At 50.0% G+C, this 21,086-nt stretch overlaps 1 protein-coding gene across 9 annotated transcripts; it reads left to right on the top strand.

Annotated features, from left to right (window-relative positions):
• Window positions 1-4,852: 4,852 nt before the first annotated feature.
• Window positions 4,853-20,292, top strand: Lgals9 (lectin, galactoside-binding, soluble, 9). 9 transcript variants are annotated; one of them, XM_013503502.1, is made up of 11 exons: window positions 5,084-5,195; window positions 9,289-9,380; window positions 11,987-12,188; window positions 12,997-13,107; window positions 13,988-14,074; window positions 14,998-15,033; window positions 15,699-15,819; window positions 16,381-16,422; window positions 17,007-17,067; window positions 17,200-17,362; window positions 19,660-20,292. In XM_013503502.1, the coding sequence occupies exons 1-11, from the start codon at window positions 5,157-5,159 to the stop codon at window positions 19,804-19,806; spliced, it is 1,101 nt and encodes a 366-aa protein (XP_013358956.1). In that variant the 5' UTR covers window positions 5,084-5,156; the 3' UTR covers window positions 19,807-20,292. The 9 variants fall into 9 exon arrangements, with proteins under 9 accessions (XP_013358955.1, XP_013358953.1, XP_013358957.1 ...); XM_013503501.1 differs by lacking the exon at window positions 11,987-12,188 and having other exon boundaries at window positions 4,853-5,195; window positions 15,699-15,740; window positions 16,979-17,067; XM_013503499.1 differs by lacking the exon at window positions 11,987-12,188 and having other exon boundaries at window positions 4,853-5,195.
• The last annotated feature ends 794 nt before the right edge of the window (window positions 20,293-21,086 follow it).

The following is a 21,086-nucleotide window of genomic DNA, read 5'->3' as shown; positions in this document are numbered from 1 at the left end:
TGCCTCCTCAGGCCACCAGGGGCAACAGTGCTGACTTGTGCCATCTGTGTCCCCCATGCCCATGCATGGACTCTGCAACACTAGCAGCAGTAGCAGCCTCCTGACTCAGCCTTTCCAGCCCAGGACCTTCTGTAGGAGGCAGTCAGGATACAAATGGCAGTGGTCACATTTCCATCACACTTGCATGCAGGGCCTTGTCCTAGTGTGCACAGAGATTACCTCAGGCCATATTGACAGCCCTTTCCAGTCTTCACTAAAGTCCAGGAAGTTTATATTTGTAATAACATGGGAAAGTTATTGAAATTCCAATAAATCAACTCCAATCTACCACTTCCAGTGCAACCTATGATGAGAATAAAGACACTAAGGCATATTTGTAGTTGTGAGGAGCCAAGTGGGTCCTAAGTCCAGCTAGGGTGATGGCTAACTGGAACAAAGGCCTCCACTCTGAGCTGAATCCAGGTTTTATTAATTCATGAAGAGAGGAGTGGCTTGGGGAAGAGTGACTGCAGTTGTGTTGGAAAGTATGTGAGTACCATGAGCTGGGCTAGGTAGGAGGCCTGAGATCACCTGTGCAATACGCAGACAGAAGGATATGCAGAAAGAGTAACCTGCATAACACACTTCAAGGTAGTATCTAATGTTTTTGGGTCAGTACTTCAGCTCTGTGTAATTTTTTATGCCCTGGGAAGTCATGTTCTCTTATCTCAAGGCTCATTCTTAGCCAACAGTGTGGAGCATGGCTCTCTTTTCTGCCTGGCTCACATTTGCTTTTCAGGAGCTACAGGAAAGGGCAACACTGACCTGTGGCCTTGCTTCAAAGACCACATATCAGCACCCGGCTACAACGATTCACATTGCTTAAAACCAATTGAGGGGATAAGGAAAAGTCCTAGCCAGCTCTGCACACATCATTACATGGAAATAAGGCCAGGTTTAGCCAAAATGGAGATAATTGATCTTCTCTCAAGGACAGTCATCTGGGTGGTCCTCCACAGGTCCATTCATACAATATTCTGAGATCATGGAATTCTTAGCTTCATTTGTAAATGAGGAAACAGAGACACAGTGTAGTTAAGTCACATCCCCATGGTCACACCTATAAGTCAAAGGTACTGCTTCCCAGCCTTGCTGTTCAGTGGATTCTCATTGTAGTAAAATGCAAGCTCCCTTCACAGTCCACAAAGCTCTACACCAGTCATTTCCAACCCGGACTGCAGAGTGCAGTCATCCAGAACATCACTTCTGCCTAAGCAGATATCCAGGCTGACAGTCTCCATGGCTGAGCAGGGAGAGGGGGACAGGGGGAGAGGGGGAGAAGTATCATGGACCTGCCTTTCTTTCTTTTCTTTTCTTTTCTTTCTTTCTTTCTTTCTTTCTTTCTTTCTTTCTTTCTTTCTTTCTTGCCTTCCTTCCTCTGTTCTTTCTTTTTCTGTGGCTCTAGGGAATGAACCTAGGACCTTCACACTGTGCTACCACTTTTTCTTGTTTTGTAGTTTGATATAGGGCCTAACTCACTAAATTGCCCAGACTGGGTTCAAATTTGGGACTCTCAGGTCTCAGCCCACAGAGTATTGCTATTACAAATACATGTGCCTCTGCACCTGGCTTTAACTTTTATAAGCCCTATGGGGGATCTGAATGTGTAGTCAGGGTGCAGAAGGCCAGCTCATGTGATCAGGCCTGCAGCCACATCCAACACTTCCTACCCTCACTCTGTACCTTGCAGTACAGCTCTTGATAGGCTCCTCTGTTTGAGTTCAGAACTGGGCCTTTCTATTTAAATGTGAAGAGGGGTAAGCTGGCAGGAGCCATTTTTAGGTCTAGGCAGGTGTACCAGCAAATTGTGGGTGGAAGAAGACTGAGGCATTGTATATGGAGGGCAATTACAGGAGCTCAGAGATCTTGAGCTAGTTTTATAGGCAGGAGAGGTGTGTTTCAGCAGTTTGACAGTCTATAAACCTTTTACAGTTTTGAAGCCTCATTTTTTTTCTTTTTTGGGGGACCACAACAGAGCTGGAAGGGACAGAGAAACAGACTGTCCTGAAGCCAAATCTGTTGTTAGGGCCTTCCCAAACATAGTGGGAGAATTCCTAAACCCTTATGGCATTGAGTAACAGTTCAAAAAGGGTGTATGGTTTAGGAACTGCAGAATGCAAGGTGATGGCTGCGTTGTTGATGGTACGGAGATCTTGCCCCAGGTGATTAATAGTCTATCAGGCTGATGTGTGGCTGAGTGCCTATTTGTGCTTTCTGTGACATCTTACAGCAATGGGTGTCATGGTGAGGCAGCATGGTTGATGGTCAGGCCCAGAGGTGAGTTTTCAGTTTATACCTCTGGGAAGAGAGCTTTCAGAACTTCAGGATTGCAGTTATCTATCTCAGGCTAATACAGGTGTCATTTTCCTCTCAGGGACCAGTGTAAGTTGAAAGTGCAGGGTTAAATAAGAGGGAGGCTGATTGGCTTGGTGCAAAGGAGATGGTTGCTTCTAGCTTGAAAAGGTGGTCTTTCGCAGAAGTGGTATGGCTACTGGCTTCTATAGGAATTCATGTTTGGTGAGATGTCCTCCCAGTCTGCAAGTTTGTGCCTGGCAGAGGGGTGAGAAGCTAGAGTCCCAGTTGCCCTGGTGTTATGGTTGATACACTGTGTCAACTTGAGAAGTTTAGAAGTTTAATTAAGTGACCCAGCAGGGGCCCAGGGTCCTCACTTTGTAAACATCCTGAGCCTGTGCATGAGGAAATCACAGAGATGATGTGGCAGGGTAGCTTGTGTATAGTATAAGGGAGGAAAAGAGACTTGCCCTCTCCTACCTTTTGCTCTTGTTGTTTTGCTGTATTCTGCTGCCTTGGACTGTTGCCCCTGTACGATGCCACCTTGCCTTTGAGCCAGCAGATTATTGACTGAAACCTCCACAAACTGAGAGCTAAGTAAATCTTTCTTCCTTAACTTTGAGTTGGGTATTTTGTCTCAGCACTGAGAGAAAAAATTTTTGACAGAGGGAACTTCTGAAGGCAGGGTGTTTGTTCCACTGTCTACTAGGAAAGTCACAGGCTTGCCCCTGACTTTTACAATGACTGTGGGCTCTAGCGGGGTCCAGTTTTTGTTTTCTTTTTGTTGTTTGTTTTGCTTTTTTGGTACCGGGAACCAAACTCAGGACCTTGCGCTTGCCAGGCAGGCGCTTGTACCACTGAGCTATATCCCTGGCCTGGGCAACCCAATCTGGTAGAGCTCAGTCTGTCCTATCAGTCTAGACCTGACAGGGCAAGGAGGGTTCAGACTGAGGTGGGCCTGGACAATCAGGTTTCTTTATATCTTGCAGATGGAAGGAGCATTTATTTTTGTGTTCATAGCTCTTATAACTTGTAGCCAGAGGGTATGGTCATCTATCAGACTGGATTTTCTTAGGGATATCAGGTGTTTTTCTTTCATCAGGTTTCTGAGTAATAGTAGCTGATGAGCTTTTTGTCCCCCCTTTGATGTCTTTGAGAAGAGCTTGACTGATTTTAGGTTTCTAGGCAGAGCAACCTTTGGGAAAGGCCGTGACAACTGATTTGTCAGGGCTGACAGTCTGATTTTTCCTCAGTCAGAATGTTGAACATAGAAGGAATTACTGACAGTCATCTCAGGTGTGTACTAGATGACGCCATCTGACCAGGATAGGAAGTAGAAGGCCGTGAAGGGAGGTCCTCCGTGCTGAATGTAGACAACAGCTAGCTGGAAGTGGGTAAGCTGGGAGCAGGGAAGTGAAGCTATAGGCACTGGCAGCAGCTGCGGTGGCTGAGAAGGGTGCCAAGGTGGAATTCTCAGGAAGAATGGACCTCTTCTTACCTTTTATGTTTGGAGATGCAGGGAGCAGGTTGGTTTCATTTTTAACTCTGTAATCTCAGAAAAGGCCTTTTACTGTTACGTATAAACAACAGAAGGGTTCTCACCGTTCAGAGGCCAGGAAGTGCGATACCAAGGCGGCAGCACCTGGCCAGGCTGTCCTGCTGCCTCAGTCATGAGGAAAGTGCAAAGCAGAAGGGCAGGGAAGGACACGAGTGGCAGCATAGGTCCACCTTGAGGCCTGGTGCCCTTCGGTCATCTGCATTAATCCAGTCCTGAGACCTGAGGCGTTATGGCCTCCACACCTACAGTCCAGCCACACCAGCATGGGTGTACTGGGAACCAGGTCTGCAACATCTGCTATTCAAAACAATAGCAACACTTAACAGCTCCCAGCAACTTGCAGACCCGGCCTCTCCTCGCCTACAGCCGAGACCTGACTGACCTCAGGTAACCTTATTGTCTCAGCTCCCGCACCAGCGCCAGCCTACCCTGCTCTTTCTGTGAAAGCCAGTGATTTCCCTTACCTTTGTGCTAAAGCCAATTAAAGTCATTTGTTTCTAGTGTTCCTTCCCATCACCTTCCTGGAGGATTGCACCCAGAACTTCTCTCCCCACCCTGCAGCCCCAGGAAAAGGAAAGAAAGATAAATTCACAGAGGGGGATTGAAAGTTCCTGGAGCACACTTTACTCCAGAATAAAAGTCTCCAGTTTAGGGCTTTTCTTGCAAAATGGTTCTTTATGTGATCATGTTTTTGAATGAGAAATAGAAGTTTTAAAAGGAAGAAATACTTTCTGGAGAGCCGAAGTATTCTCAAGTCGTCCAGGTTAGCACACGTGTGCTATGTGACCTTGGCCATATCCCTTGTACTCTCTGGGCCTCATTTATCTGTGTGTACAAGGGCAGAAGCAGCCTCCCCACCACTGCCCCTGCCTAGGCCGGGCACCCTCCCCAGCCCGTGGTTTCCTGTGCCCTGGGATGGAGTGTGCTTAGGAAGCACAGCACACACTTCTAGGCAATGCCTTCTGCAAACTTGCTGCCATGTCACTTTGCAAATGGGATTCGGTCTCTGGGTGGTGCACAGGGGACGAAAGGAAAGAAAGGTCACAGAGCTGGGGATGCCCATTTCCCTCTGCCCGAGCCTCACCCACAGCCCTCACCTCAGTTCCTACCTACCTTTCTCTTTCTCCAGAGCTGCTTCCTTCCCTGGGCTCCTCCTTGTTGAATAGCTGCCAAAGTGCTTTGGTTTCATTTCCTGGAAAAGTCCAGCCCCGAGCAGAGACGGCCCAGTTGAACGAAAGGCAGCGGTGGCCACAGAGGCCGTGGCAAGATGGCTTGTTTTGGCCCCCAACCACCCTACATGAGCCCGGTGAGTTCACAGCTGGCTTGATCTGAGCTGGCTGCACAGCCCGGGGAAGCAGCGGTGGGTCTCTGAGGAGAGGGCTGGGTGGCAGGGGCTGGTGGTAGGGGAAGCCAAGAGACCCAGAGGAGGGTGGAGATGCCAGAGGAGCTCATCCCAATGCAGCTCTTTTTCCATGGTAATCTCATCCATGGAAACCTCCCACATGGACGGATGTTAATCACTGCAATTTTCATGTCTGACACTGGCTAACTGTGCCGATTCTGGGTGCCTGCCCCACCCCCATCAGTGTTGAAGGCAGGCCTACTACAATCTAGAAGGGTGACAGTTTGTATGGAGAGGACATAAGCAAGCAGTCTTTTGGGAAGAAAGCAACCCACATGCGTAGCACTTGTGGCCTCTTCTCTGGATGGCTTCCAGTGTTGGGCCATTTGCTAGCTGAGCAGCTGCAGGCAGGGTACTTTCCCCTCTCTGGGCCTCAGTTTCCATATCTATAAGATGGGCATAATACTCAAGCTTACCCCTGAGGCCAGGCTAGGGATCGTGTGAGGTAGCTTGTCTAGCATGTTTGAGTGGTATCTGGCACACGGTCGGTGCTCCAGGAGTGTTGAGCGTTATGAGGAATTGGGCGGCGGCAGGGAAGGCCTCTGAGGAGGTGTCTGAGCCCTGAAGGGTGAGTCAGAGTTCACAAGGCAAAGGTGCACCCTGACTGCCTGCGGAGGGCTGTCTCCAAAATGAGGCTGGGAGCGGGGCTGTCCCTGCAGGGGGAGGTATAACGGCCTCACTGGGTGACCCACTGGTCTCTGGCAGCCAGGGCCACACTTTCTCCCAAATGTCACCTATGCTGGAGTTCATCCAACTGCCGCAATGCTGAGGAATTACACCTGCCAAGAGGGCGTGGCTTTGGCACCTGGCTCCCTGTCCTACCTGGGTGGGCCAGGAATAAGAACGTCCTGTGTTGGGTCATGAGGCTGTCTGTGTGGGATTGAAAGCACGAGTTCAGGGGTTCAAGTCCCATCTCTGTCACTGAGCAGCTGTGTAGCTTTGGGCGAGTTATGAGCCTTCCTGTACTGCAGTTTCCTCATCTGGAAAAGTGGCGGTGACAGTGGCAAAAGTTGTTCTGAGGATAAAGGAGAGAACACAGGCATAAAACGTTGGCCACTAGCAGGGCCTCGGAACTTTCAGAGCAGCAGGGCCCTTTGGCTAAAAGCCGTGCACTGGGGGCAGCCTTGGCGCCCAAGCTGAGGTCCCCACTGCCAGTTCCTGGACAAGGTGCCCTCCAGTGACACTGGGCCACCAGAAAGCTGCTGTACTCTGGCCTGAAGGGTCAGCCCTACTTACTGACCTCTAGATAGGAAGGGGAGAAAAATGTCCCAGCCTTCAGCCATAACCAGGAGCAGGGAACAAGCTCTGAGCCAGCGGGGGACTGGTTTGTGCTGATGCAAACAGCTGCAGTATTGAGGGTGAGCTCCAGACAGGGGCTTTCCACTAATAATACTGTCAGGAGGCATTGTTGTCTCACTGGCCAGAGCAAACACTATGCCTTGTCCAATACCAGTACTGCTAGCACAAGGAGCGGTCACAGGAGCCAATTCCTGTGGAACCATAAATCCAGGACAAAACCCCACCTCTTGTGTGCAGGGAGCCAAAGCAGGTCCCCTTGTTTTCTGCTGAGATCCCTCACTGGCCCTCACACCTCCAAATGCCATGGCAGCCTTTTTAAGGCAGGCTTAAAACCGTCCGTTATCTTATAGTTCTGAAGGTCAGAAGTCTCAAACCCAAGCGTTCAAAGGCTGGGTTGTAGCTCAGCGGCAAAGCAGGTGCCTAGAAGTTCCCGAGTTTGAACCCTCACACCATAAGGAAAGGTGTCAGAAAGTCTGTTTCCATCCCGAGCCTTCGGGAAAGTCCCTGTCCTTGCCTTTCTACCTTTGTGAGGCTCCTGCATGCCTTGGCTTTCACGTGCCCCGCTGTCACTAAAGCCAGCAGCCTCAGGGCTGGGTGTGTAGCTCATGGTAGAACACCTACTTAGCATGGGCTGGGCCCAGGACTTGATCCCCAACACCACAGAAAATAACAATAAGAAATTTTAAAATAGCAGCTTCTTCCTTCTGCTTTCACACCTGCTACTTGTGACCCTGACCTTCCCACCTGCCTCTTACAAGGGCCATTGTGATTACCCAGAACACACCTGGCCCTCAGTGCAGCAACCTGGGGCCCATCTCGCCAGCTCCAGATTCTTAATCACATCTGCGAAGACCCTCCGGCCACGTATGTAGCACACTCACAGGTTCCGGGGATTAGGGTGGACTTTTTCAGGCACAGGTGGGGCGTCATTCAGCCTCCAGCCTAGTACTTGGAGTCAGCCAGGATAATCAGGTTCTGGTCAATTCTTCTAGAGATAGTTTATCTGTAAGTGAGCAAATGCATGTGTACAGCCCCCTCCACCCATTTTGTATACAAATGGCATCACACCATATCAGTACTCTGTGTGCCTTTTTTCCTCCTTTTGTTTTTTGCTGGGCTGAGGATCGAACCCAGATCTCATTCATGCCAGGCAAGTGCTCTCCCTTTTCCTTTAAAGGCTACACTGACTCTGTTGTACAGAAATAAAATAATTTATTATTTCACCTTTTTCCTACTGATAGACTTTTAGGCTTTTTCCTTTTTGATCAGAGATTAATCTATACAGTCCCATCCCCTTAATCTGCCCTCATCCATCCTTCCTCCAGTCCCAGATTTCTTCAGCAATGCCGTCTTTGCACTATGGACCCGAACCCATCACACCCTGCTTTCCGTTCCTCATACCTCCTTGTGTGCCTGCCTCAGGGAAAGCTGCAGGCTTCCCAGCAGTGTACATATTTGAACCACGGTCTATTGGGACAGTACAAAAGGCTCTAATGATGTCTTGGTTACTTTTTTCTTATTGCTGAGACAAAATACCCAATGCCCAAAATGAAAGAAGGAAAGGTTTATTTGGCTCACAGTTTGTGGAGGTTTCAGTCCATACTTGGCTGGCTCCGAGGCAAAAGGTAGCAAAGCAACAAGAGCAAAGGGGGGAATGGCAGCCGAACAGCAAAGCAGCCAGAGCAGAAAGGGAGGAATGGCGGCAAGCAGCTTTTTTCCCTGCCTTACTTTGTAAACAGGCTACCCCCACCTAAGGGGCGTGTAGCTCTCATATAATCTCCATGCCCTCCGCTTCCACAGGCTCAGGATGTATACAAAGTAAGCACTCTGGCTTCCTGCTAAGTTACTTAGCCAAACCTCTAGACTCCCCAAGTTGACACAATGTATCAACCATAACAAATGAGGATTTCATAATTTCCCACCACTCCCTGGTGTGTCTTACCTGGCTGTCTCACTGCTACATGTTACCTGCTTGGCTCCCTTAGCCATTTTTTCATTTATTATTTCCTTGTGTAGTACTGGAGATTGAACACGTGCTAGACAAGTGCTCTATCATGGACCTACATGCCCAGCCCAGCATTTAATTTGTGTAGGGAACTGCCCAATGGAGATGTGAGAGAAAACGTGAACTCCGAGAACAGTGTGAGAATCGGCTAGGAGACAGAATTGCGATTTAATGCTAGTTGCAGAGCCACCCTGTTTAAAAGGTGTTGCAGAAGTTAAGCTTTGAAATCCAGGAAGTGACCAATTTGGGAATTTTGCTTAGAGAGAACAAGGCCAGGTGGGGATGAGAGTAGCAGAGAGGCACCTACTATGTGCCAGTCTTTTCCACAGACTTCCTGTCAGTTACTGAAAAGGTGATTGAACAAGAGGGTTATCCCTACTGTAGAGAGCAGAAAACTGGAGCAAAGACAGACTACGGAAGCTTGCCAGGGCCACTCGGGTAGTGAACAGCAGAGGGGGGATTCAAACTCAGAGTCGGCCTGACTCTGAAACAGTGCAAGCCAGCGTGACCCACGTGATGCTCTTTCAAGGAGGCCGGGAAAGAGACCTGCTAGAGGGGCTGCTGATGGGGTCCAGGATGGCGGGGAGATACTGCCTGGGGGGGCTGGCCTGAGAGAAGGACCTGGAACTGGGGGACAGGAGCAGGAACAAGCAAGGGCCAACCAACTGATGTCCCTACATCTTCTCCCTGAAGGCCGTTCCTTTTTCCGGAGTGATCCAAGGAGGTCTCCAGGAGGGACTTCAGATCACTGTCCAAGGGACCATTCTTCACTCCAGCATAAACAGGTACACAGCCGGCACCCTTGTTTCCCCCAGAATGTTGCTTAGTAACTGCCAAGCCCCCAGGTCACTCAGTCTGAGGAGGAAAGCAGGTGGCCCGGGGGCCCTGCAGTGCGACAGGGTTGAACTTTATACACTATGACAGAGTTGCCTGGTGACAGGGTTGAACTCTGCACACTATGACGGAGAGTTGCCTGGCCAGCTAATGTTTATTTCTGCACTGTCATTGTAGGTATGTTCCCATCAGTTTCACATCATCTTTAAATTTGTTCTTTTGTTTCCCAGCTGAGCAGGCGGGGGCTGGATTGCAGCCTCACAGGCCTCCAATCAGTGTTCACATGGCCCTGAAGGCCGTCTCTCTCGTAGGCAGGCTTCACAGCTTCCACCTTTTATAGCAACTTGTAATTGTTTCCCGGGTCCTCTGCTTCTTGTTGCTAGCGCTAGCACTTTTCTGACCTATTTTTCACTTACTTTTATTTATTTTTTTTCAAATGTACAAAACAATTTATTTTTCTTGGCAATTTAAAAATACATAACAATTTAAAAGGAATACACGTTGAGTGTTTTATCCTTACTATACAATTGTGATTAGAAGGAAGTGCTCCATTCAGTTAAAATCTAATGAATACCATCAATGTTCCTGGCTTATTTTTCTGATCAGAATTAGTAAATAAACATAATTTTGCCACCCCATGAACGGTGCTTAGAAAATTACAGTATCATAGTTCACATAAGACCCTTTAAAAATGTCACGTCACAAGTTGTCTAAGTTAACGGTAAATAATGCCAGCAGTTTTCTTAGGAAACATCTCTTGGTTGAGGGATTCAATACTACACAGGTTATGTAAACAGAGGAAACAGCCATAATTTTTAGTTCCAGTACTGTTGCCAACTTGCATGAAGTTTACCTGTCATATTTTAAAATGGCTTGAATTTGAACATATATACCATGGCACAGAATTTTTAATTTCATGATTAAATCAGGTAAGTGATGGTAATTAAAGATTATATGCTGAACCTTACATAATGGAACCTTACATAAGGAACCTTACATAATGCTTTAAAGTATAACTGTAAAACTGTTCTTAAAAACATACATAGTAGACTTTTATTTATCAAATTCAATTTTTCTTTGCTAGACTCTTCAACCAGTAATGCTGTTATTCAAATTCACGCTCTGGAATTTCTGAGCTAGTTGGAAAAATTAACACTTCAAATGGTCAAAAACTGGCCCTGTTTAAACGACTATTACTATTCTAAATAAGTTTTCCTCCCAAAATCAACTATATTCCTAGAGGGAAAAATAACAACAAGTATATTTTAAAAAGGAATGAAGATTCAAACATGGGTTTGAAAATAGGAGTTCTACAAATATTTCCCATAATAGCTGTGTCACTAGAATTAGTGTGAAGCCTTAACTTCACCCTTTTGAGAATATAACACTCACTCGGTGTGTATGTTAAGACAAATTAGTTTTATAGACCTATCTTGTAACTCTTAAAGTCTCAGAAAACAACTAAGTGACAAGCTTTGAGTGCCAGCAAAGCCACTTTGTCCCTCCATGATATCAACATTAAACATTATATTCCATCCTTCTACTAGTAAAACTTTCACATTTTCTTTTCTCATATTTCTTTTAAGTACATTTTCCCTCTTAGTCTATATTCAAAACAAGCAAAGTGCATTCAAGTCCCTCATCTAGATATTTTCTGTTTGCGGCACTCATCACCATAAAAATACAATAGCAACATCTCACAGTACCAAGTCTCTTTTTAAAAATGGACTGCTTAAATGTTGGGTCTTACTTTTCATGCCATCTAAAGATTAAAAGATTTCTGCTTGGATTGGATAGTACAATTTCAATTATATATTGCCTTTTAAGATGATCAATGCAAACTTATAAAAGATTAACTCACCTTTCAGACTACCTTCATTTTTCTAAACTGAACTACTCAGAAAATGACATTAGTGAAAAATTTCTTTTTCTACTTCCCAGTTCCAAGAATATGAATATAAACACAGTGTGTTATACTTTCAAACACCACTGCTGTGGTCTAACAGTCAAATTTTAAATCCTGTTTAAAATCCTTTTAGTTTTATTTTGCTTTTGAGAGGTGTGGCCCATTTCCACACAAAAGGAGGCGTGTATGAAGACTTCAGATTGACTGTTTAACATAGAAAAACACTTTTGAGAACAATTTATGCAAGAAATTCTTTTTAAAAACCTGGAATGGAATAATTTGGCCCTATTAATTCCTTTAAATTTTACTTATGGCGTAACTTTTTACCTCCCAAGTTTTGTCTACAATAATAAATATTTCTCTTAAAGTGATGAGAAATAATTTTTATTATGGAATCTAAGTTTGGGGAAGAAGCAAATGATTTAAAACAGTATTTTTGCTTACTTTTTAAGAAAATCTCACTGGAGGCGCAAAATACAATAAGTGCGCAAAAACAGATTAGGTTCAAGTTAAGTGGGCAGAAAGGAGGTCATCCAGTGATTCGCTGCCACACAAGTTCTACGTGAAGTAAGCGCATGCACCAGGCCTCTCCTTTCGGGTCGCTGGCACTAACCCGCGCTACGGAAGACAATCTGATTTCCCTCTGCCTAGATTCAGTGTGAACTTCCAAACTGGCTTCAGTGACAACGACATTGCTTTCCACTTCAACCCACGGTTTGAAGATGGGGGCTATGTTGTCTGCAACACAAAGCAAAAAGGAAACTGGGGGCCAGAGGAGAGGAAGATACAAATGCCTTTCCAGAAGGGGAAGGCCTTTGAGCTCTGCTTCCTGGTGCAGAGATCACAGTTCAAGGTGAGCAGGAATACCCTCCCTTCCCCTCTCCAAGCTGCCTTCAGTCCTATCAGGCTTGGTGAAAGGTCTTTAAATGAGCACATTCATTGAGATCAGGCCAAAGCAACCCAGCTGCACAGACAACAAGGCTGTTGCCTGGTAAGTGTGTCGCTCGTGGCCACAAAGCCTCTTTAAGCGCTTTCCTTTGCATACAGGTGCTCTTGCTGCTGCTTTTGCTGTGCATATAAGGACTAGATGCATCACCATCTTGCTTTTGGCCCTTGTATGTCTTTAAAGCTCAGGTTATTTCCGTTCCTATTCTGTAGCCACCCATCTGCTGTGGGTCCCTGGTAACATCTCATCTTTGGAAAAATTATTCTAGTCCTTTTCCAGCTTCTACTAAGGGTGTGGTTTCAAAAGCCACTGCAGATTACCTTTGCAGGCACAGTAGTGTCTCCAGGCTTGGGGACCAGGGTGGGATATGTCCTCTTCCAGCCTTATGTGTGTGACATGTATTTCCCAGTGTAAAACGAAAGGGTGTCCCTCCTCTGCTCCCCATGAGCATTTTATCCATATTGAAATATTATCCAGGTGAGCTACGATTAGAAAGACAGACCTACTGTAATGAACAAACAGCCCTAGGAACTAAAAGCCAACAACTGGAACCAAGTGGAGATTCAGACTGGGTGCACCATGATGCATATACCCATTCCTGTCACAGGCCCAGTGCTGACGTGGACAGGGGCTCAGGTCTTCATTCTGAGAAGCAGGGAGCAGGGTGTGCTCTGCCCTGGCTGGGACTCCTCCCCAATACATGGTCCTTTGGCAGGTGATGGTGAACAAGAGAGTCTTCGTGCAGTACCCACACCGAGTGCCCTTCCACCTTGCAGACACCATCTCCGTCGCTGGCCCTTTGCAGCTGTCCTACATCAGCTTCCAGGTCAGACCAAACACCTGTGTTGTGCCGGGGCTGGAGTGCAGGGCCCAGCCTGCCTGTGCCTAGGCCCTGCTGGAGGGGCATAAAGGTTCCAGCTGATCTCCTCCCTCGGTGGCTTTGGGATCAGACTGGTTCCTCTGTCCTGGTGACTGACTGCCCTCCTGCTCTTCTGTACCTCCCCCTTCTGTTGCTATCTCTATCCAGAATATTTGTTTTGGTCTCTTGGGCCCCTTAGCCACTACTCTCTGTCCCCCTCTATTTCTACCCCTAGTTAAAGGTCAAGTGGTTCCAGAAAGAACCCAAGCTTGGGAATCAAATGAAATCCAGTTCAGATTCCCAAATCTGCCATTCTCACCATCTGTGGGATCTTCAAGGGACAACTTCACCTTTCCGGCCTTGGTTTTGTCATCTGCAGAGTGGGCACAGTTGTTGCCACTGAGTTGTGTGGTTCCACCATACAGTGTGTACCAGATGACACAACACAGTCCCCAGGGCCCTCCCCAGGGCCCACCCCAGAGCTTGTTGAACCCTCTCTGTGTTTTACAATTTTTAATGTGTTGCCAATATCCAAAAGGTGTGGAGATGTCATGAGAAAAACAGGATGAGTGGGGCACACTGACCTGCAGTAGGGTCTCAGCAAACACGAACGCCTCTCCCTGTGAGGCTCGTTCCTCCCTTCCCAACCCTCCCCTGCAGGAGTGGGGGTGGGGGGAACCCTGCCCCCCCTGCCTTCACTCCCTGGGCCTAACTAACCTCTGCTTGGGCCACTCAGCATGCGCCCCACCTGTGCCTGTCCACCCAACCCCCTGCCCCTGCCCAGCGCTGCCCTCCGCTCCTCCTGGGCTCTGCTCCTCTGTTACCTGGGTGCCTTTTGCTTTAACAGAGCTTCCACGTGCAGCCTGCCTTCTCGGCGCCGCAGTTCTCCCAGCCTGCCCACTTCCCACAGAAGCCCAGGGGCCGCAGACCGAAAGTGAGTTCAACACGGGCCTGGGAGGCTGAGCATAGAGCAGGAAGGACAGAGGGACGGGAGTCTGGTCCAGCCAGCATCATACCCACGGAGGGGTTCCCTGTCTGCACCCGCTAGGCCCCCAGAAGCTGGGGACCTGAGGGCTGCCCTGGACCCCTCCGCACCCCTTCGTGTTCCCTAGTGCATCAGTGTCTCCCCCTCCCTGGAACCCCTGCTGTGGTCCAGGCTACCTTGACTCCTCACCACGACATCCATGGCACACTTCCTCCTTCCCCTTCGCAGTGACCTTCCTGGAACGCATTGCATCGTATCTTCTCCCTGCTGAAACATCTTTAGAGCCCCAATAAAGCTCCAACTCCCCAGCAGGACGTTTGTCCTCAGCTCCTCCCAGCTCACCTCCCAGCCTCACTGCCCTGAACAAAGCTCACGCAGCTGCACCACCCACTCCAGGCCCTCTCAGGCCACCACACTTTGCTACCCTTCATCCACCCCGCCCTCAGCAGACTTCTAACCACACTGCACTTCTCTGCTGAATGTCACTGCTCTGGAGAGTGTTCCTGCCTCGGAGACTGCCTCCATGCCAGAAGCCATTCGAGCCCTGTGCTTGGCACACCAGGAGGCCTTGGGCCTTCGGGAAATGCTGGTGTGTGGAATAGAGCTCTGGAAGTAGTGCTCTTGCCTCTAAGGGCTCAGGAAGCAAGATGGTCAGGCCTGTCCTTTCTCCTAACCCCGGATCACCCTATGCTTAAAGGGTTCAAATGAAGGGTTCCCTAGGCTCAGGAAGGGTTGCTTGGGAAAGGAAATAGACCAGTGTGTCTGAGGAGACATTTCTAACCACAAGAACTCCACCTGGAGCTCGGCAGTTGTGGTTATCCTGTGTGGCATTAGCAATAACCTGCTGTGTTGATTCTTCTCATTGCTTTCAGCCTCAGGGCATTTGGCCTGCCTACCCGGGTCTGGTGGTAAGTCTCTTGCTCTTGTCTCTGGGCTTTTTTCACTGCAAATCCTCCTGTGGGTTATGACCCCCATATTCATGACAGGGTCGCAACCCCTGTCTTAGTGCCAGGCGGCTCACACACGACTGCGCCACCGGATGGTACAAGTCACCCAGTGGAACAGCCATGCGCACAGAGGCAGAAGCCCCGGGCTCTCCATGGGGTGGAGTAGCAAGGTCCTCCCCGACTGCCTGGCCTCGTGATGGAGCGGGGAGTGAGGGTGTGTTTGGCTGGCCGGCCCCAGGGAAGCAGGAAATCACCTGAGTGGCGCAAGCTCCTGCCATTCTGCAGGCAGCCGCAAGACAAGGAGGCTATGCGTTCTCCTTTCCAGCCTTCAGAGATGGAGCTGTGGGGAGAGAAATTTCCCTGAGGGGAAACATGGGCCAGAGGCCGGACACTGCCCTCTTTCTTCTCTGGAACTCTAGCCTTTGCCCCTCCCTCACCCACTTGAGTGAAGAAAACACCTCCGCCCACCCCTAGCTTGCTCACTGCGTGTCAGGATCTGGCAGGCAAATTGCTGCCCGGAGATTAAAGCTCGTTATCGAGAAGTGTGTGCTATGTGGCGCCCTCTGGTGACAGGTGGTGGTCTTCGCGCTGGTGAGAGCTTTGTAAAACCTAGTTTCCTCTTCCAGATTCAACCCCCCATGCACGGTGCCCCTGGACCGGTGTTCTCTGTACGTCTGAAAATTCTGGAACACTCACAACGTCGTGTCTTGCTTCTTCAACCAGAAGAGAATTCCCTCAAGTCCCAGAGTTAGGAAGAAAGTGGCTTAGCAAGGAGGATAGGGACAGTTGGGGCTGGACCTTCCACAGAAGATGTGCAGCTACAGCTCTCCTTGGGACAGCAGGGATTCTAGAACAGTCATCAGAGACGTATGCCCCTAGGGAGCAGCAGAGAAAATGGTGGAAGGGATGAATTGCCAAGAGGGGAGTGAGTGGCCCCAGCTTCCGGATATGCGGCTCCTAGCACCCTGAGGACAGGGCCCTGCGGTATCACTACTGATTACGTGTCCCCTCCCCCTCTGGTCAATGCATAGCAGGTGGGGGCTCTGCAGTGAGCAGGGGCTGCCTGGAGGGGCTGAGGGGCAGGTGATGGGATCTGAGAACACAGGAAGAACCCGGAAGGCTGATGGCACAACCCAGGTGAACTGCAGAACCCCAGGGCTGGGCCCTCTCAACCTCAGGGTCATATCAGGGTGCCCTACAGTATGTGTTGGTACCTGTGTGTGTGTGCGTGTGTGTGTGTGTGTGTGTGTGTGTGTGCACGTTCCCACATACATTCCCATCTTTAATTTTGTGGTTTCTTTCCCACAGAATCCTGGAATACTGCCTACAGTGTACCCCAACCAAAGCTATGTAAGTGGTGTGCAGGTGGCAGCCGGAGATTTCATTTGCTATGGCAGGGTGGGAGGTAAATGACAGCCGGGGTGATCCTCCGACTTGCATAATTAAAAAGAGTCCTTTGCAGGGCTGGGGATTTAGCTCAGTGGCAAAGCGCCTGCCTGGCAAGCGCAAGGTCGTGAGTTCGGTCCCCGGTACCAGAGAAAAACCAAAAAAAACAAGTCCTTTGTTAGCAGAAATTTAAAGTATTCAGGTAAATTAGGAGAGCGTTGAAAGGAGCTTCCCATTTTTAAAATGGTCCCTGAGTGTGAGCTAGTTATAAGGCCTTCACCTGGCACCCCAGCATGCTTTAGTGTCCAGCCAAAGTTCCTTCCATGACAGTGAAGGCCCCCTGCTTTGGGGACACTGGGAAGTTTTCCCTCCACGTTTAACAAACCTGGAAGCCATACCACTCTCAGGCATGGTTTCAGACTCACCTGATGTCCAAGTCCCTAACATTTGTTACAGAATTTTACCATTGCAGTGGTGCTGTCTGCTGTCAGCGGCTGACCTGTCCCCACCCTCCCAACAGCCAATTCCTTATTTCACCTCCATCCCAGGCGGGCTGCACCCATCCAGGGTCATCACTGTGTCAGGCATTGTCCTGCCCAACGCTAAGAGGTAAGACAGGACCTCCAGGGCTCTCAGGGAGGAGAGAGCCACCACCTCGCTCCAGGCAGACAGGAAATGAGGGGACAGGCTGAGGCTGGACCTCGGGGATCAGAGAGGGCCCTTGTGATGCACCCACTTCAGGTTCGACATCAACTTGCGCTGTGGGAGTAACATCGCCTTCCACCTGAACCCTCGTTTTGATGAAAACACTGTGGTCCGAAACACTCAGATCAAGGGCCGCTGGGGGTTAGAGGAGCGAAGGCTGTCCGTCAAGATGCCCTTCAGACAAGGCCAGAGCTTCTTGGTAAGATGCTGCAGCCTGGAGCTTGGGCAGCTCAGTGGGTGCAAGGATAGAACGGGTGAGGAGGTCGGGGTACCTTGATGGGGTGCGGGCTGATGCCTGTGATAGGAGATGCCTGTGATAGGAGAGCGGAGCCCCAAGGGAGAGAGAATGTGTCACAAACTATTAATGATTACTGTCCCCACTGTGGTAAGTGTTAGCATCTGCTTTTTATAGATAAGCAAAGAAAATCACAGGATAAGTTACTTGCCAGGATCACACGGCCCATTTCTGCCCATCACACCCAGGAATGAGGTGCCAGTCACTTACTTGCTTGTTTACCCAGCAGTCACCTATCAGCTCTTCGATTGGGTCTGTGTGGTGCAGGCAGTGCCCTGTCTTCGTTACTTTTTTCTTCTTGCTGAGACAAATTACCTGACACCCAAAGTTAAAGGAAGAAAGGTTTATTTAGTTCACAGTGTGTAGAAGTTTCAGTCCACAGTGAGTTGGCTCCAAGGCAGGATGGCATGGCAGAAGGGCAACCATTCTTGGGGCCAGAAGATACCCAAAGCAACAAGAGCAAAAGGGGAGGGCAAGCCTCTTTTCCTCCTTTATATTATATGCAGGCTAAACCACCCTAGGGCGGGTATAGCATTCACACCCACAGTCCCAGCCTAGACAGTGAACCGATCACAAACTTTAGACTCAGTCATCTCTGAAAATCCTGCCCCTTATGACCGCCTGAGGCTTTGGGGAGACATCCAGAGGCAAACCATAACGTGCCCCATGCGCAGGGATGCAGCCAGGAAGCAGAGAGCAGGTCCTACCCAGTGGGGCTGGATCTAGGTGGGGAGGAGCAAGGAGACCAAGGCATGAGCCAGTCAGCACAGATAAGGACCGGTGCTGAGGAGAAGGAAAAACTCGGGTGGAGGGACACCCACTCTGGAGCCCTGGTACACAGGAGGGAGGGACCGACCTGTCCAGAGCTGCACAGCAAGGTGCAGGGTGAGGGTGAGAGGTGTGGGGTGTGGCTACAGCCTGATGACCACGAGCAGGACTTCTCCACCCTGACTACACATTTAGATCCTCCATAGGATACAGAAAATAAATGAAGCTTGGTGCTGTGGCACATGCCTGTAATCCCAGAACTCTGGGAGGCTGATGCAGGAGGATGACACCTTTGAGCCCAGCCTGGGCAATTTAGCAACTTAATGAAACACTGTCCCAAAGTAAAATATTTTTTAAAAAATGGAGGGCGTTTGGGAATGTAGCTCAGTGCAAAGGTCCTGGGTTCAATGTCCAGTACCACAGAAGGAAAAAAAAAAAGAATATAGGAAAGAAGAGAAAAGAAATAAAGAAAAGAAAAGAAAAGAAAAGAAAAGAAAAGAAAAGAAAAGAAAAGAAAAGAAAAGAAAGAAAAGAAAAAAGAGGGAGGGAGGGAAAGGAAGGAAGAAAGAGGACTATCAATGGTGATGCCTAGATTCTCCCAGCCATTGACACTGTCAGCCTGGACATCCGCTCAGACCTAAGGTAAGCCCTAAGGGATTGGACCCTGCAGCCAGAGTTGGAAATGACTGGTGTAGGGCTTCACAGGCCATGGAAGGAACTCGGATTTTCCTACAGTGAGAAGCCACTGAGGAATGAGGTCAGGAAGCAGTACCTTTGATTCATAGGTAGCTGTGTGACCTTGGGGAAGGGCCCTTCAGCCAGGGACAGTCACTGGGTCTTTGCAGCTCCGTTTCCTCATCTACAAATGGGGTAAGAATCCCGGGATCTCAGAGAGCTGTGGGAATGGGCCGCAGTAGTCTCTGTGCACGCTAGCATAGTGCCCTGCACGCAAGTGTGATGCAAGTATGAGCACTGCCGTTTGTACCCTGACGGCCTCCTGGAGAAGGTCCTGGGCAGGAAAGGAGTCATCAGGAGGCTACTTCTACTGCTGCTGCAGAGTCCAGGCGTGGACATGGGTGACAAGATGTCCCAAGCCAGCGCTGCTCCCCCTGATAGCCTGAAGAGGCAGATGGTCCCCTGGGAGGGTCTGGTGGGGCAGGGAAGGCTTGCCAGAGCGGGCTGGGTCCTGAGGTGCCTGGCACTGACACAGGGCAGAGATGCAGGCTGGGAGCAGCACTGCGGGCTGGGAACTGAGTGCGTACGGAGGTCCAGAGAGGAGAGCACGGGGTGTTCAAGGAAAAGCAGGTCCTTCAGTGCGGGCGGGTGCGGGGCTGGTCGGAGGAGTGGAAGAAGGCAGGAAGGAGGGGCCTGAGCCTGCAGGAGGGCTGAGGACTTTGTGCATGGAGTGTGAATGGCAAGGCCTCTCTGCCCAGGTGGCGATCATATGCGAAGGCCACTGCTACAGGGTGACCGTGGACGGCCATCACCTGCTGGAATACGCCCATCGCCTGACAGACCTGAGGGCCATCAATCACCTGGAAGTGGCTGGTGACCTCCAGCTGACCCACGTGCAGACCTAAGCAGGCCAGGAGGGCTGGCAAAGGGCTGGGTGTGCTGCTGTCTGCGTCTCCTCCTCCTCCCCCACCTCCCTGCCAGCCCCAACTTCCTGAGCCAGGCCGTCCCAGCAGAGGGCACCCCAGGCGTGCCAGGCAGGGGAACCAGCGGGTCCACACTTCCCAGCAGAGAAGGGGGTCCTGAGCCTCAGAAGCCCCAGCCCAGTCCCACACTGCACAAGGCTCTCACCCACTTTCCCATTCTTTGTGCAGCCCCTCCGAGGGCCCGAGCCCCTCCAGGGACGAAGTGACCTCCGCAGCCCTTCTCAGCCTCTGTCCTTTAACTTCTGCCCTTGGCTGCGCACCCTGCTGCAACTCTGTGCCCTCTGGGGAGACTGCCCTGGTGACACCCTGCTGGCTTCCACCAACTGAGCAGAACCTTCTCAGCTGTGGGTTCTTCCCTTTCCTACCACCCTTAAAATTAAGAAATGAACGCCTGCCTGGCAAGCGCAAGGTCGTGAGTTCGGTTCCCGGTACCGGAGAAAAACCAAAAAAAAAAAAAAAAAAAGAAATGAAATGCGCTGGCATGCACTCATGGGACGGCTGCCTTGTTACTGTGTCTAGAGACATTTAGGAGTCTCTGGATTTAAGGGTCCCTGCTGACGGTGACCAGGGGGAAAGAGCGCCGGCTCCCTTTGCGCTGGGGGTCCTGACATCCACACCCACTCCCCGCGGATCCCTCACAAAGCCCACGAGGGCACTGGAGAAGGAAGCTGGGACTCCGATTTCCCAAGCAGGGGTCTCTAATATGGTACCTCAGTAATGGGGTGGATCTAGGAAATATCCCCATGCTGCTGAGAGGGGAGAAGGCCAGGACAGAATGTGTGGGGCCACGGCAGAGCCAGCAAGCCAGATGACCTTGCGCCAAGTGGGAGGGGAGGCAGCTGGCTAGAGGAGCTGGCTGTGCAAGTGCCTCAGGACCACGGGTCCGCCAGCACAAGGGAGCCCAGCCGTGTCTCCGCCTGCTAATTCTATTAAGAACTTGGTCCCTCGGGAGCCAGGACAGGGCTCAGAGGGCGGGGCTCAGAGTGTGGACCTCATCGGACAGCAGCATCCTTGGGGAACTGATGAGAACAGCAGAGTATCAGGCCCCGCCTGAGACCCACTAAATGAGAATCTGCATTTCAGTAAGATCCCAGGGTGTGTGTGTTGGGGGGGAGGTGTGTGTCCCTGGTGGTGGCTGGACTCCTGGCCACGCTGTTCAGACCCCTTGCTCTTGGTGTCAGGGCTCAGAGCTCTTCTGCAGA

Source organism: Chinchilla lanigera, unplaced genomic scaffold (assembly GCF_000276665.1).
Source record: "Chinchilla lanigera isolate Chin_1 unplaced genomic scaffold, ChiLan1.0 scaffold00080, whole genome shotgun sequence".
In the NCBI taxonomy this organism is placed as follows: Eukaryota; Metazoa; Chordata; class Mammalia; order Rodentia; family Chinchillidae; genus Chinchilla; species Chinchilla lanigera.
This window is presented reverse-complemented; position numbering and strand designations above follow the sequence as displayed.